A 17,605-nucleotide genomic window follows, 5' to 3' on the forward strand; every position below is an offset into this window, starting at 1 on the left:
AGGACAGTTTTGTGGAAGAAATTGGTATTTATAATTCGAGTGGAGAGAGAAAACATGCAGAAATAATAAATCAGATGGCGTAGAAAGGTGATCGTTGAAGAAGGTAGGCTCGCATTGTGTAGCTGTGAGCCAGACTAAGTCCGGCTTATGCAAAAGATTCACTTCACGAGTAGGTATGTGTGAGACATTTGTTTGTTGGTAGTTTGTAGGTACGCAAGATATGGATTATTTAAGAGTTTACTGTCGAGGAAGAAAACTAATTCCAACTGTAAATAACTGCTTAAAAAACTACAAAGCCCCGTTGATCGCCTCGGCCACCATGGAGTCGCCTTCGGCTCTGGAGCCCCAGATCGCAAGGGATCACGCACCGACGGGATGTCGTTGATCTCCTGGCGGATGGGCCGCGCGCTGGTGTGGGACACCACTTGCGCAGACACGTTGGCAGCGTCCTGCATTTCAGATATCAGCAAACAGGAAGGGGCGGCGTCTGACGTCCGAAAACGCTTCAAGGCAAATAAAGTTTGTAGCTTTTGGCATCGAGACAGTGGGCCCGTGGGGTAGGGGGGCACGGGGGCTCCACAAGGCGCTAAGCAAACGCCTAAGGGTGGCCACAGGTGACTCTCGCGCGGGCGGCTCTCTCGCGCAAAGATTGGCCATAACAATCCAACGCGGGGCAAAATGTAGAAGGTCCTTTTACTTACAAGTATTTTTAAGTTTATTTTCACATTATTATTATTTTTAGTATTATTATTTAATTTAGTTTGTAATATGTTTTTAAGGGTTTATCTTTAAGTTTTTATTTTCTTAACTGTAATTTATTTGTGTAAATAAATGCCCCTTCATCATAAAAAAACTTATAAAGTATTATTTAGTATAGGTAAGTACAAGAGTAAACGCGATACCAGAAACGTATTTAAGACCGAGTTAATCAGGCGGCTAATCAATGTAAAGAATAATGGACATAAAAGACGATAGACGCAAAAGCGTGGATTGTTACGTCACACTCACAGATTCAACGAAATCCAGTAATTCCCTTTTGAATATTCTACAGCTCATCCAGCAAAAAGCTAATCCGCTGAATAATGGGGTTATAGAAGATATCAACGCTTCAGCAGGCGTGGTGAAAAAATATGCCAATTGTTCGGCGCGGCATGAGCTCATGCCATTTAAATAATAAATCTCAGCTTTGTCTGATGTTTTAATTGTTTTCACAGCTTTCGATCGAAACGGTTGTTCGCTTTGAATGATCTGTAGCTCAATGGAAAGAATCTTTAATATTTCTTTAGTATTTATTATTCAAATTTAAATTTGAGTAGTTAAGTATGTTTTCTCAAAAATGGACGGCAAAGTCGACGTTGCCGGTTAAAAAGTAGGTCGCAAAGTGCGTTGTTTATGGTCAGTCAAAAAATTAAAAAGTTAAAAACATTGCAGTCTCGATTTCGGGACTGCAATGTTGCATACAAATTCCATTATTTGTCGAGTTCCAAACTTTTTAAAAGTTGAAGTGGCCATATCAAATGAAGGCATAGGTCCAATAAACAGCCAAACAGATGATCAGTACTTATTATTATAATGTTGGTACCGCGACTATTTAGGTGTCTCAAATAGGTTGGAGTATTTTCAGCAGAAAAATACACTTCTATTTTTAATAAAAAAAATAAAACGGCGGCAAAGCAAATCTTATTACTTTTTTCTGTGAAAATATATACATAAGAACGTTGCTTCTGTAAAATATTTCTATTATATTTGTATTTGTTGCGCCATTTTTAGGAAAAGCACTATATATGACTCGGCTGGAAGGCTACTTGCTGGCTTCGGATTCAATTAAACGGACTTCCAAGGTCGTCCGTTTAAAACAAATCCTCAGCCAGCAAGTAGCTACTTCCGAGCCTCGACAATAATGTACTATTAAGCTACTGTATTTTCAGATTTATTTATGAAGCATTTGTACTAATGAATACTTACGATATTAAAAATCCGTTTTATTGTGATTTTTGTATTCAAATACATTATAGCGATTAAACTTACAGTAACCTTTGAAACGCTGGGCTGGCGTAAGTACATCACGTGTAAGGGATTGAAAAAAACCGGAAAAAATAACGATTGGTCCTTATTTGCGTTTTTTACGCAGCAAGTTTTATCTGTTGTAACTTTTTTTTATTCTTTAGTAAGTACTTTTGCCAAAATAGTCCATTGTTCAAAATCACTGGGAACAATTTATTTTAAATTGAGTGTGTCTTGTGTCTAGTATCATCACCATTTACCAAAAAATTCTGGACCTCAATCTACAATTTGTAAGATTGATTAAGGCCGTTTCCTGAGCCAGACGGCGAAAAATCTCCTTATAGGATCATATTTTTCTAAGAGACGTTGATATTCGTAGACGTGGAAAAAATATATGTAGTTCTTTATTCTTTATTCTTTATTGTATAGTTCTTGATTATATGTGCCATTTTCATCTAAAAGGGTACTTAATGTCGGTTGTCAATAAGGCGCTATTTCCATATAGCTTCAATTTGAATGTAGTACCTTTTGGTTGAAAACGTCACATATTATCTTTAATAACACAGCTTCCGATACACGAATTATGACACTTCGCTCGATACAATTAATTCCCAAAGTAACCTCTTACTCGGACTTTTAATCAAACTTTACTCGGTTATTTATTATGTGACACTATAAACAAAAAAAGAAGAAATAACAATCTTAACTTAAATAGTTATTTGACAAGTTTCGAATTTCGATATTGTAAGGCAACGTTTTTAAAATAAATAAAAATCGACACAATTCGATAAAAATTGACACTTGGCGTGATAGCGGCAAACCGATGGAACGGCCTTAAACAGGGCCCAGGTCAGTGTTGGCCGAAACGTTAATGCAATTAACCATTAACTAGTACAAATTGATGAAATTGAACCGTAAACCTTAACCGTCCGTTACGGTTTACGGTTCAATTTGTACTGGTTAGTGGTTAATTGCAATTAACGTTCGGCCAACACTGGCCCAGATTGCCCGGATGCGACACTCACGCGCTGCGCATGTGCTGCGCGCCAGCCTCTCACGCGCCGTCCTCGCAGCTTTATGTTGCGCGCTTTAAGTGAATCTTGCATACTAATTAGGTGCGCAATCTGAAGCTGATTGCGGGCACAGACAATTTGGTCGGATCGGATATAAAATTCCAATTGCTACCATAAGCTTTTATAATTTTATTTTCCATTAAAAAAATAAGCGATTCAATGCAAGGGGAGGAGAGTTGTTACTTGACAATGTTTGGAATTTTCCTAAACCATTTCACATAAAATATAATGTTACTACTTATTTACTAGGGCGGGATAATAAATAAGCCTAAGCTATTTAAAAAGTTTGAACTAGAAAATAACAATCTCATATTAATTTAAATTTGCTGTTATTTGAAAATAGATTGTGTAGCTTTATTTCAAAACAGATAAAACTGAGCAAAGAGCAGTGATTAAGTTTCTTCATATGAAGGGGATGGATATTTATATCAATCAATCAATCAATCAATCAATGTTTTTATTTGTTAAACATAGGTACATAGGTGTTACAATAATTACTTAGAATCACTATGTCTTACCAGCATTAGGTATACAAATTTGTTTGTGTTGTTAAGTTTAATAATAAACTGCATGCATAAATCTTACTCTAAACATTACATTAAATTAAATTATTGTCTCTTTTATATTCGTCAATGGAGTAATACGCTTTGTTTGATAAGAATGCAAACAGACGTTTCTTAAAGAGTCTTATGTTGTCTGTATTTAAAATGCTATTTGGTAAAATATTAAAAATTCTTGAAGCCATTCCAAAAACACTTTTAGATAACAAGGCCGTGTTAAATGAGATAGTATTGCTAATCTTCCCTTGTTGACGTACACTATTAAAGCTTTGGAATTGATTTTTATTTTGCTTAACATAACATGCAATTTCATAGATATATAAACATGGAAAAGTCAGTACACGTAGTCTAATAAAATGTTCTTTACAAGAGTCAGTTGGCGGGATACTACATACGGCACGAATACATTTTTTCTGACTTTTGAAAATCATCTCACGATCAGAACAATTGCCCCAAAACATAATTCCGTAACGTAATGTTGAGGTTACATAGGCATGATATGATGTGAGAACCGCTGATTGATTTACTAACTTGTGTAAGTTATACAAAGCAAAAGAATATTTATTAAGTTTATTACAAATTATGTCTACTTGATTTTCCCATGTCAGCTTATTATCTACTCTTAATCCTAAAAAGTTTGTCGCATTTGTTTCCTCTATTATATGGTCATTATAAGCTACAGTCAAATTATTTATTATGTTAATCCGTTGTTTAAAGTTCATTATTTTAGTTTTGTCAAAGTTTATTTTTAAATTATTGTCATCAAGCCATGCAATTACCGTATCTAAGGTCCGATTTATGTCTGATTGATAAGTGCTTATATCTATATTTGTTATCTGCTGAGAAAATTACTAGCATGCATTAGCAGTCATTATAAAGAGTTAAATTATAATGTTTTGGGTGAATGTGCTCTCTTATGCCACAGTTAAAAACTGGGTGGCTTAGTTGAAAGATGAAGCCCGCCCTGGATGTCCAAAGAGTGTCACAACTCCGGAAATGGTCTCCTAAGTACACCATAGTGTTTTGGCAGATCGACAATTGAAGCTATCTGAAACAGCTGACTCTATAATCTCAGAACGGGTGTAAGTTATGGAGGGTGTATCAGCTTTGGAACGAAGGTGGAATAAGCGCTTAGAGCTACGCGGAGGTCGGAGACCGTCGAAAAATAAAATAAAATTTATCACGCTAACTTATGTATTTTATTATCAGGCTAATTACAGTAATTACTTATCATCCCGCCGTCGTGTAATCGATGACTAGGTAAGTAATTTACTTTACTCAGAAACCTTTATAATTATTATTTATTATTTATTTATTATTAGTTTATAGAAATGCGAAAACCCAAAAGGCAGCGAAGCGATCAAAAGTAACTGATAACTTGATTAGGTAAATATTACTAAAGTGGGCGAATGGGTAGGAGTAAAGGACACTGAAGGCGAATGATGATTAATATTAAGACCACCTTTATGCGTGGGCTTTACATTAAAGACGGGTCCTTAATGCTTCATGTGCAATAAGGACCATTCTATTAGAATTTCTGTTGGAATTTAAGATAAAAAGGTCCTTTTTGCACTGGAAGCATAAGGAGTCTTCTGTGATGGAAAGCCACATATATAATCTTTAATAGAAAAACGAACTTCACAAAACACTTTGAAATGTCCATAATATTATTTTCATCGCATTTGCTCGAAAAAGACCTTATTTCATGCAGGTGTACTGAAGGACAAAGGCCTATCTTGTTCCCGCGGGAGTTGTGGAGTTAGAAAAAAAAGCTATAACTCACGAGTGAGTTAAAGCTTTTTTTTAAATTATGTCACTAATTTATACGAACCAAGTAGGTACAAATGAGTTTTACTTTGAAGATACTGACGTTTATGATTATTATTTTTTGTTCATGCTTTAAAATATTTAATTTGATTAATTTAGTAGCCGTTTCAAAAAATTACAATTTTTTATTGTGGCTGAATGCCGATGGGTACCTTCGATACTTATACTGCCAAGCGTCTTTTCTTTACCAAATATAAATATTGTCAAGTGTAGCCAAATAGTAGCGTAGGATGCAAATTACATGACTAGAGTTAGATAACGTCATAATTTTAAAGAAGTTTGACCTTTAAAATAACGCACTGCGTGTGCTATCAAAATCGTTGCAGGCCTATCTTGCTCTAACTCTATGCGTTTGTTGATCAAGTTACATGTTTTATTTTCATTATTCAAATAAACTATTTTTTTCTTTTGCTTGATTGCATGATTCAACTAAATTTAAGGTATATTGCCAATCAGACATTACACAGCTTAGGCAACCAGAGATTTAGTCATTTTACTATTCAGGCATTTTGCGTTTTAGATGATTTAAATATTTTTGATATTATTATTATTGATTTTATTTTATTAGGGTTTTAGTAGTAGTAGTAGTAGTAGTAGTAAACTCTTTATTGTACAAATAAACACATTAAAAATTACATGGTACAAATAATAAGATGTACAAAGGCGAACTTATCCCTTTGAGGGATCTCTTCCAGTTAACCTTTCTTTCCTTTCTTTTATATGATTTGAATGCATTTTGCTTATTAGGTATATAGCTTCTTAGACATTCGTTTTAGGCACTTTGCTACAAAGGCGTTTTGCTTCTAAGAAGACCTGCTACTGACCGAATCTGGCATCCGATTGTTTCCATAGGTTTCTATATATAAAAAAAAAAAAAAACCTTATTGTAAATTTTTCCATACATTTGTCACAGATCACACAGTACAGTGACAGTTTAGTACTAACTACTGGAGTCTGGGATAATGTACCTACCTAAACTATAAATTTGTATGTAGATATAGATAATAAATTGTATGTAGGTACAGGATTACACCCCTCTTCCTTCTTCCACAGATGATTTACACACAAGGACGTGCATGATCGATTATTTATATAAAGTTGTTAATGCGAGCTTCTGCAAGCGTCAAAAAGAGAGAGCACGTTATTTGAATTTGCTCTTACATTTTGATGTCAAAATAATGTAACATTCGCCCGTGCGTCTCATTCGCGCCAATAGATGTACGAACAAGTACGAGCGAAATGCTCGCGTGATTTTGATATCGAAATGTAAGTTGGAATTGGCCACCAAGCGTTTGTAGAGAAGCGTGTGCCCAACCGAGGCGAATTGATTTTGAGTTTTGCAATATTAATAATTTTATTCCTGAGATGATTGCTGATGCCATCAATGGCGTTTATTTTCATGCAATTTTCAAATGAGCTCTTATGTACAAATAGATAATATATATTTAGATTTTTTTATCAAGCGAAGTTCATTCAATTTAACGGGTATCTCAGGAATATAATTAAAGACCTCAAATATAGCATTATTGTTTAAAATTTTATGTAGGTACTATTGATAATATAATATCTACATACATTGAGACACATTGAGATGTAAAACCATTTTACACTATCACATATTCTGAAGGGCCCTCGCCTTAATAATTTTGAAAACGCACCAGATATACTTAAATCTTCCCCTTGCAATTTTATATCAACAATCCGCGCTGGATTTTTACTAGGGTTAAAAAAATTGCAACCTGTAAGTTTAAAGATAACATTTTTTGTGTTTTAACCTTGTAAGACCCAATGTGTATTATAATACTCGTTTCTTCTAATTAAAACCTTTAATATACCAAATAAAGTAGCATAAGTACCTTTTGTATCATTGATTTCTCAAATAAACAAAATTCATTGCAAACTTTTTTTATGAAAATGCATTCATAACCGGAAGAAAATCAATTTAAACAATGGCAATTTAACATTCAACAGCTGTTGTTGCCGTTGCTTCATAAAACGGTATTTTATTTGTTATTACGTCTTCAGATTTACAAAAAGGTAAATGGCCGGCCTTTATTTTAGGTTTATTTATACCTAGTTTGTATTATTATTTTTAAGCCTATTTGTATATATGTATCTAGTGTAACCCTAGTTGTTGTTTCTAATAAATAAATATACATTGTGTCAAAAGGTGTCTACATTTATGCTAATAACTTACCGTCGGATGATGTCGCGGTACCGACAACTAAGAGCAGTAATAACACATGCGATGCCATCCAACAACAAATTGAACTTATATCCTTCATATTGTTTACTTTATATAACCCATTGACATCGTAGTCTAATAAACTTTTACAAGTAAAAGTGTGTCATCAAAGTGTTGTTATGTTCGTTGGTAGCGAAGGCTGTGGTTGGGAGTCGGGTAGTTAAATATTCATCGGGCGATCAGGAACCAAAATCGTATTTCAGCGTCAAGATCGCGAAGTACGATCGCGTGGGGGCGCTCACGGCGGTACAGAGATGGCGCGGCTCAGGCTACGAGCTTGCCGGCTGCGTAGGTACTGACCGCGTTGCCTCGTACGAGTAGCGGGCCGCGCTTTGTTCCGACCGCTGAGCGCCGACCGCCGACGCCGACGCCGAGCACCCGCCGGCGCAAGCGTAGCCCCGCCTCATTCTCAGATGAAATGACGGAACATTACCAGTATTTGTAACAGTTTGCGTCAAATTGATATAAATGGAGACGGTTTTAATAAAGTGTAATTGACTTTTGCTGAGTTCGCGACGCATTAATTTATACCACGCTAAGACGCCTCGGGCAGGTGCGACGTTAAATACCAGCGCGGAGAAACTTCCCTTTTTTGCAAGAATAATCTCTAATTTAAATGAAAGTTAATTACGATGAGTCTCTTAGGCCACAATGGAATTCATGGCAAACGCAAAACATTCATACAAAATTGTACGATTATTTTAAAATTTGACAAAGCCATGACAGGATTAAAATGAGAAATGTTTAAACTTTTCAGTTGCAAACTTATCTTTTTGTTAGGTTTTACGTTGTATGAAGATGTTTTTTTGCGAAAACAGGTCACTGTTAATAGATTAGTATGTTCACTTTGGAATAATGATGTTGCTAAATACCTACTTAATAATAGGTAATCTACGAGTCACTATCTGCCGGTATTCAAATTGGATACTGTTTTATTAGGCAGGCGTCCAGTTTTTTTATCCCATAGCAGTGGTGTGTGCTCCATAAGCGCACATATAAAATTATTTGTCCAAGATTTTACGACGGGCGTTTTAACCATCTAGGAAAAACTTTAAGGTAGGGTTTACCCTAGTTTTGAATAATTATAGGGCATTTGACTACTAGCAAAGATGATATACATAATAGGATAGAGCGGTACTGTCATAGTAAATTTTGTAACCACATTAAGTTCACTGCCATCTATCGACACACGACTAACATAACTAAAACTAAAAATTAAAATATCAAAAAATGAATTTATATACAGATAAATGTTTTTTTTTGTATTTGCATTTATTATATTAATTATTTTTATATGATTTTGACCCATGTTCTTACACTGATATGCGTTAAAATTGTTAATAACAAACGAAACCGTCAACGCCATCTCTACGAGAGTTGTAGCATCTCATACCTGGGTCCTAACTCCCAGTCCTTACTTCCACGGGCTGATCCTCTGGATTCTCCAATCGGCTATAATTCCTTAACGCTTTTGCCTTGTCTTCCTGTCTGATTCTTTTCTTCCAAATTACTCCCTGAAACTTTTGATTTCAAATGTTTACTTTCTGGCTACCATTTCTAAATTCTCCCTAAACTCCTTCTACCCTAATACGGCCCTGATCCGTCCGGTTACTTACCTTGCTGTTTTTCTATTCATTTCATGTTTTTATTATAATTTCGAAGCTATTTGACCTAAAATTCACTATAAATTTTCCTTGACATATTTATTTTGTTTGTTTTGACATAATCCGTCAAACTGTTAATTTAGAATAGAATAGAATAGAATAGAATAGAATAGAACATTTTTATTCAACATCACATGAAATGGCAGAGTTAACAGATAGCGTAGTACATTTTTTTTTTTTTTTTTTTTTTTTATTTATTTAGGAAACAAACAGTCACATACAGATAAGTTTAAACTTGCAGATATACAATAAGACCTATAGTTCCATTAATTATAACATACTGATATTGACAACAAGTAGAAACAGGGCCTGTTCGGCACTACCTATAAATAGGAAGATACACAGAAGTAATAATTGGATACACAACTAATAAAGTACCTAAGTATCAAACATGCTTACAAACATACATACGTTACATAAGACTATAGAACAATTACAATTATTTTTTTACAGATAAACCTTAAATTTAGACTTACAAAACTAAGAAATTGAGTTGCACATCAGAGAGAAATATTCATGCGTGTTAAATAGGAGCTTGCCTCAGCATAATGTTGCAGTGTATTTACTACAACGCTGGTTTTCAGGCAGACCCTTGATACATTATCCCTTACTCGCTGTTAGTCGAAAACTAAATGGCTTAGAATTATGTATTTACTCTAAATTCTTTAGCATGAAGTTTAGGTCGTATAGTTTTCAAGTAGTTTGTTCTAAATTTATCTCAATATTTACTGGTTAATAACTATTTTTGAAATTCTAATTGTAGTTCTAGAATCCCCTCGGATTTAGCTATATAAGCGGCCCAGTGGCCATCTGCAATTCAGTTTGCTTCTGGTTCCCAACTAAGGAACGTCTGTAGGCCGAGCACATGATTGACGCGACAGTATCTCGCCGCGAGATAGACTACCCGTCTTTTACTAACTGTATGAAATAAAGGGGGACGGGTATTCTATGTCGCGGCGCGATACTCTCGCGCCAATCATGTGCTAGCCCGGCAGTAATAAGGGTCCGTGCGGGGCCAAGCCAGGCCCCGCACTTTCAAGAAACCCTCGCTCGCGCTCCATAAAAGTTCCTGCGTTCCTGGCGAAGTCTGGCGCTCTCTCTGCACGCGCCCTTGTTAGCGTGTCATATTGACACAAAGCCGTTAAATAAAGAACCTACCCCTGTTATCTATCTATCCTTTCCTTCTACCTTCACTCCCTGCTCCGTTACGCACTTCTCCAATATACGTGGAGGAGGACGTAACGCGACCGAGTAGGCCAAAGGTAGTGGCGCCATTTGATCGAGAATCAAATTTTCTTGATTTTCGAGGCACGTTTTTTCCTTAGACTGTATCCATCTATTACGGAGTTATATCTATCTTTGCTACTAGTCAAATCAGATTCTTTTTTCGAACTGTCAATACGATTTGCTACTATAGGATTTATATGAAACATGTGACGTCACGATCAAATTACCTACTCTTTATAGTTTTATAAGAGTTTTAAAATATAAATTTGTCTTTTATGGTGCTACCGTCACAGTCAAATACCCTATTGTGCCTATCTGCGATAAATTTTGTTGTATTGCCTTCTATCTTTCTGCTAAAGTTATAATATATGGTATCTTGTGTTTGTATTTTTTTTATTTATAGCCAGTATTGCCGGTACGAGTACACTGGTTCTTATAATAATGCGGGTACTTAGCTTTGTATTCAAACGCAATTGACATTGTTTATGAATAAATATCTTGTTGGTAGGTATCTCGAAGAGAAATTAGGCATAATTTGAAAACCACAAGTCTTAACAATATACTTCCACAGACAATATTGTAAAGGATTTTATGGAAAATATACTTTTCCTAGACATTTTTATTGTAGCTTTCACAGTTTACATGAAAATGTATAAAAACTTAAAATGGGGATATAAAAGTGGGGGGGGGGGGAGCTATATGCATGCCAAGTTTCGTGCTTTCTGTCGGATGGAACCATAGTAGAGGCTACGAAGCCACACTTAACAATATTTTTGTTTATTTTCATTGCATAATCTATCAAATGCCATAGACGAATAAGATATCATGATCCATTCTCGCGGGTAGGTATTGTTGTAAGCCATTCATTAATAATGTTGGTGCGAAATAATAATTAATGAGTAAGATCGCCGATCGGTCTCGAGATAGATTACACACAAACGTCTAGCTGAAACGTTCCTAGGTGGGAGATGCCTGAATAATTACCGTTAACTTAATAATTAATAGAGACCTCTGAAACGTAGACAAACGCGATACGCACCCAATCAACAGATACCTGTGCTAACGAGATTGCTGATAAATTACGGTGTAATTAATTATCTTTTGGACCGTCTTATTTCACAAAATTAAAAACAATGTGATAAGAAATTGCTAAGATATTGTTTTAGTAATGGAAGTGTATTTTAATCATGATATTGTATAATTATTTTCCTAATTTATTGTAGCTGACAAACTAGGATATTTTTTTATTTACTAGTACAAAATGTAATAATGTTTTCGATTACCGCGAAAATTATTCATTTAAGAAAAACAATTAAAATGGATTACATCGCATACGGTTCACTAATCACGTAAATAAAATACACCCTGACTGTTCGAGCCCTCTACCCGCAACACTCGTAGTGACCGGATAAATTCCTAAAAATCTTTACATATAAGAAGCGAGAAAACTGAGAAAAGGTTCCTACATATATCTATTGAGATTTCTTTTCGGAATTAAACGAAAAACTCTGTTTTCAGTCCATTCCATAGGAAATATTATTGCAAGTTCCTTCACCTCCTGGAACGACTGCGTCGCTTCATATCCTATGTGTGGTCTTCAACATCAGGTCCACTTTACCAAATTAGAAATAACCATATAACTATGCATATATTTAAAAAAATAAAGGAGTTCCTTTAATGCCTTATCCCATCATCAATTCAGAATCCAAAATCCCTTTCAATTGCAAAATATTTTTTTAGTAAAAAAAGAAAAGGTATTGATATTTTTACAACGAGTATTAACTAGTAACCTGGTTATTACAAAAAATAGGCGATTATAAAATTTTCAAAAGTTCACATGATCTAATGGAGAGATCCATTGTTTTTTTGGGAGAAAACATAGATATTACTGCTGTTTGTCTGCGTAGAATAACAACATCCTTTACGAAAAAGTGTAATAGAAAATATCTATTAGGTACTTGACGATCTATTATAAAGAGAAGTTTTAGGCGAAAATATTATTTTTGGCACAAGCTTTTAAACTTATCGAGACAATTGTAACAACCCCAAACACAATTATTAGTTTGCGTTATTTTATCACACAGTTCCCATGGCCATCTCCAACATCAGATCAGCTCCATGTCATTATAATATTGCATTATCATCCGATTTACATATGTATGCAAAATTGCAGCTCAATTGGAAATCGGGAAATGGGCCAAATTTAGCTTCCAAGATTTGACCCATACTAACATTATGGTATATACTAACAGGGGAAGTTGAATAAAAGCTTGTAATAATAAAATTACCGACAATAAAGCTAGAATCACTTTTTACCGGTTTTACTCCTAACACTATTTAATCGTGTAGCGGAATACAAGAAAGACGAATCCTGCCTTATCGTGTAGAACAACCGTACATGATTGGAAAATCAGTTGAACTTGAATCGTAATGCACGAAAATACGGTAAACATTTGAAAGTGTTCCAACACTACTTCCGGTTTTCATGCTGGGCGGGACAGAATTAAGAGCAGGATAGAAGACTGGTCGGTCATAAGAAGGGGGCCGCTGAAGCTACTGGAACCCTTTTTTCCGTCTTCGCAAATCGTCGAGGATTAAGCCTGGCGCGCTCGCACCTTTTCGTCAATATTTTTTGCGGATTAACGGAAGGTAAACCGCTACTGATACAAAGTGTTTTGACGACGATCGATAGGCACGGTATTGAATAAAATAACGTTGAAACATCAATAAAGAAAAATAGGTATCTTTTACACAAAAGTGACCTTTCCTAGCCTACATCCTAGCCTAGTCGGTAGTGTCGGTGGATCTAGGAGGTCCTGGGTTCGAATCCCGGTAAGGGCATTTATTTATAGTTCTTAAGTAAAGAGTTACTAACCATATTATGGAACCTGTGTTTTCTGAATTAAATGATTTTTATTTATTTTATTTTTTATTTATTTATTTATTTATTTCTGTGTTTATCACGAATAATTGTTACTGAGATATGGATGTTATCTATGTACCTTAAGGCCAGGATTACACTTGTAAGTTTTACTTACGTAAGTAGGGACACAGCTATACTACAGAATGAGATATGAATATCGTTATCTCATTCTAGCAAATAGCTTTGTCCCTACTTACGTAAGTAAAACTTACAAGTGTAATCCTGGCCTAAGTATGTTTATCGTCGCCTAGTACCCATTGTACAGTCAGCTGCAGATATATTTTATGCATTATACTAGTACCAGCTAGCGACCCGCCCCGGCTTCGCACGGGTGCAATGCTGATGTATTATCCATATAAACCTTCCTCTTGAATCACTATCTATTAAAAAAACCGGCCAAGTGCGAGTCGGACTCGCGCACGAAGGGTTCCGTACCATAACGAAAAAAACAGCAAAAATATCACGTTTGTTGTATGGGAGCCCCATTTAAATATTTATATTATTCTGTTTTTAGTATTTGTTGTTATAGCGGCAATAGAAATACATCATCTGTGAAAATTTCAACTGTCTAGCTATCACGGTTCATGAGATACAGCCGGGTGACAGACGGACAGACAGACGGACAGACGGACAGCGGAGTCTTAGTAATAGGGTCCCGTTTTTACCCTTTGGGTACGGAACCCTAAAAAACCGCATTAAAATCCGTTGCGTAGTTTTAAAGATCTAAGCATACATAGGGACAAACATCCATCTAGACAGCAGAAAGCGACTTTGTTTTTAACCCCCGACGCAAAAAGAGAGGGGTGTTATATACTATGTAGTGATTAGGTGAGGGTTAATCGGTCCGCGCCCTCTTTCCTTCCTCCTCCTAGGGTCCTTTAAGTTTGACTTTTAGGGTTCCGTACCTAAAGGGTAAAAACGGGACCCTATTACTAAGACTCCACTGTCCGTCTGTCTGTCACCAGGCTGTATCTCGTGAACCGTGATAGCTAGACAGTTGAATTTTTCACTTACTTACTTACTTACTCCTCTGGCGCAGCGACCCAAAGTGTGTCTTGGCCTCCAACACGACAGTTCGCAACTGATCCCGGTCCTGTGCAGTTTCTCGCCAGTCTTGGACCTGGAGCTCGCGCAGATCAGCGTCCACCACATCCGCCCATCGGTACCTAGGTCGACCGGGCGGCGTGCTGTCGGTTTTCCCTCAAACGCTCTTTTCACCGCCCGATCGTCTCCCATTCGCTCCAGATGGCCGAGCCACCGAAGCCTTTGCGCCTTTGTCACACCAATGATGTTTGGTTCAGCAACTAATTGTTCAATTTCGGCGTTTTTGCGGATTCTCCAACTGCCATCGGGTCTCTGCGTTGGACCGAGGATTTTGCGGAGAATCTTCCTCTCAGCCACCAGCAGCTTACTTTCCTCCTTCAAAGTTAGTGTCCAGGCTTCACATCCGTATGTTAAAATAGGTCGGATTACGGTCTTGTAAATTCGGATCTTAGTGTTTCTGCTGAGAAGCCTGGACACCAAGACTTTGTGCAGAGCTGCACCGCACCGCAAGGCATTCTGAATGCGAATGTCGATTTCCTCGTCACGGGTATTCACACAAATTAAATGGGGAAATTTTCACAGATGATGTATTTCTGTTGCCGCTATAACAACAAATACTAAAAAGTACGGAACCCTCGGTGGGCGAGTTCGACTCGCACTTGTCCGGTTTTTTGTTATATGTTTTGCTTTGAGGTGTTATTGATTAGGTTTTAGTATCTGTTTCTAATGATACGGGCGACTCAGATAATCGTTGTCTTCGTACAAAAGCATGCCCCTACATACAAATTTGTATGCAGGGGGGGGTACCTTTTCTTTGCAGCTGACTGTACAAGCTTTGCTTCAGTTAGTCGATCTGTGTAAGATTATCCCCAAATATTTTTTTTTCATTTTTTTGAATAAAATTTCCTATATAGTGTTTTTCTATCTTATACCTAACTAATCGAACTTTAACAGTCGTGAGTTAATATAAAATTGGGCTAATTTTAGTTTCTCGCGTATTTTTAGTCACTCAACTATGGTAACTTGTTAAGCACCGGCTCACGTTGCTGCGGTTGAGGGTGGTGGTGATGTCGTTGTAGGCGAGTACGGCTGCGGGCTTGGATTACAACATTGGAACAAAATATTATTATAATTTTTTAATCCAAAGTGAGATTTAGTTTGACTATTTAAGTCTAACATCATAATGTAAACAAGAAAATTTAATATATTTCATACATTATAAGTAGTCATTATGGGAAAATAATATGAGACGTTCAAAATTGCAACATACGGGATATATGGTTCATATAGAGTATAAAGACCTACATATTTGTTCACTTATAAATACGTAGGCTGAGATTTTCCGCAGAGCCTCGCTAAGCATGAAGTAAAGGTTTTTCTTTAGACTTATGTTGCTAAAGTAAAATATAATATCGTCGTTGTTTTTGATGTCGAAAAATTATTGTGTTGTAAACATTTGGAGAAAATCTTTTTACATGCGGCAAGGAGAACGTAAAACTTTGTTCGTTTCAAATTCAATATATTATGGCGAGCGTGCTCTCACTTCGGCGACACCGAAACTCACTCGAGCGTAGCTCACAGAAAATTTATTGTTTTTCTAAGGAAATTTTGTTCGAGCGGCGCAATGATACGCAGTTTTCAATCCCTAGGGAATATTAATTGAACCTAAACCCTAGGACATGTCAGATTAAATAAATACTAAATAGATATGTATTAATTATTTAATACCTTTCTACAAAGTTTCAAATTCCTAGCTTAAAATAAAAGTTGAACCCCATACAAACTTTCATCGCCTTTTTAACCCCCTAAGGGGTTAAATTTCTCAAAATCGCAAATGGTGTGCAAATTTCAATTTTCTATCTTTTTAGTTTCGGCTCTGCGTTGATGCGAATTACATTACAATTTATTTTAATTAACGATACAATAGTATATTACTTGGGCTTCGATCTCCAACAGTAATCGACGCAATGACGGTATTTTTGATCGAAGAACAGTTAATTTTCTTGAACGAAGTTTTTTGGTACGGTCGTTACGACATTTGTATGGGCTCTTATGTATTGATATACAATTGTCATAAAAATGTGTTTCCTTATTAATACATTTTATTTCGACAATCTAATTTTAAGATATATTTTATAATATTTACATCAATTCAAATTTAAACTTAGCTACTAGCTACATTCGATTACACAGAAAATAGGCAATATATAAATAAAAACATAAATAATAAAATTCATAATTCTAAATACAATTACAATGTCAATTATTAAATTACAAAACAAAAAAAAACAAAAAAAAACAGTCAACATAAAAGTACAATAACAACTAATCAAATAACCCACCCCGGGTCATTCCAGGCGCAAAAGTTCCCAACACGCTCGCTGCGTTTCCGCGTTGAACCGCAATAGATAACCTTTGCACCAGGAATGACCCGGAGCGGGGATCCAGACCCCTCTTACGTAAGCGACTCCCGAGCTCCCTTAAAAATTATAAATTATAATAACAGTTGGCAATTTTGTTTAAAAATATTGTGATTATTAAATACGTGAATCGGGTAGTAGGTACGAAATATGGACAAAATACAATATTGTGTATGGCAAAATTTGTACGGCTACTTTGACCATACGAATGTCGAATGTGTCATACAATTGTCGACATAGTGCCATACAAAAGTCGTCAGGGTCATACAAATGGCACAAAAATAATAAATGATGCTATAATCATTTTGGTACTCCCATACAATGTCGAAGAAATGCGATTTACATGTCCTAGATATGGACGCTAATATTAAAAGTAGATTGGTGCCTCGTACAGTACATTTTTTTGTTGTTAATAACCCTTCCTATAACGAGGATTATAAATCAGATTTTCCAAAAATAAAAAAATTCCATACAAATGTCGAAAAAACACCCTCTTCAAAAATTGCATGTTAACAAAAAGGAAACAAAATACATTGTCTGTATAATTAACCCTTTAACGGGCATTCATTATTCAAAATCACTCACTTGATGGTCGCATCGGAAGATCAGCGCTGGAAG

The 17,605-nt window shown here is 35.9% G+C and overlaps 1 protein-coding gene and 1 long non-coding RNA gene across 3 annotated transcripts in view; both read right to left on the reverse strand.

Moving 5' to 3' along the window:
- Window positions 1–7,781, reverse strand: part of LOC134751079 (opioid-binding protein/cell adhesion molecule-like) — a 77,387-nt gene extending 69,606 nt beyond the window's left edge. Inside the window, exon 1 of the mRNA XM_063686425.1 lies at window positions 7,662–7,781. Coding sequence (XP_063542495.1) covers window positions 7,662–7,749 — 88 coding nt within the window. The 5' untranslated portion in view covers window positions 7,750–7,781. The remainder of the gene's footprint in view (window positions 1–7,661) is intronic.
- Window positions 1–17,605, reverse strand: part of LOC134751414 (uncharacterized) — a 440,348-nt gene that overhangs the window by 214,115 nt on the left and 208,628 nt on the right. The gene's annotated exons all lie outside the window — the stretch shown is intronic.

Source organism: Cydia strobilella, chromosome 2 (genome assembly GCF_947568885.1).
Source record: "Cydia strobilella chromosome 2, ilCydStro3.1, whole genome shotgun sequence".
Taxonomy (NCBI): domain Eukaryota; kingdom Metazoa; phylum Arthropoda; class Insecta; order Lepidoptera; family Tortricidae; genus Cydia; species Cydia strobilella.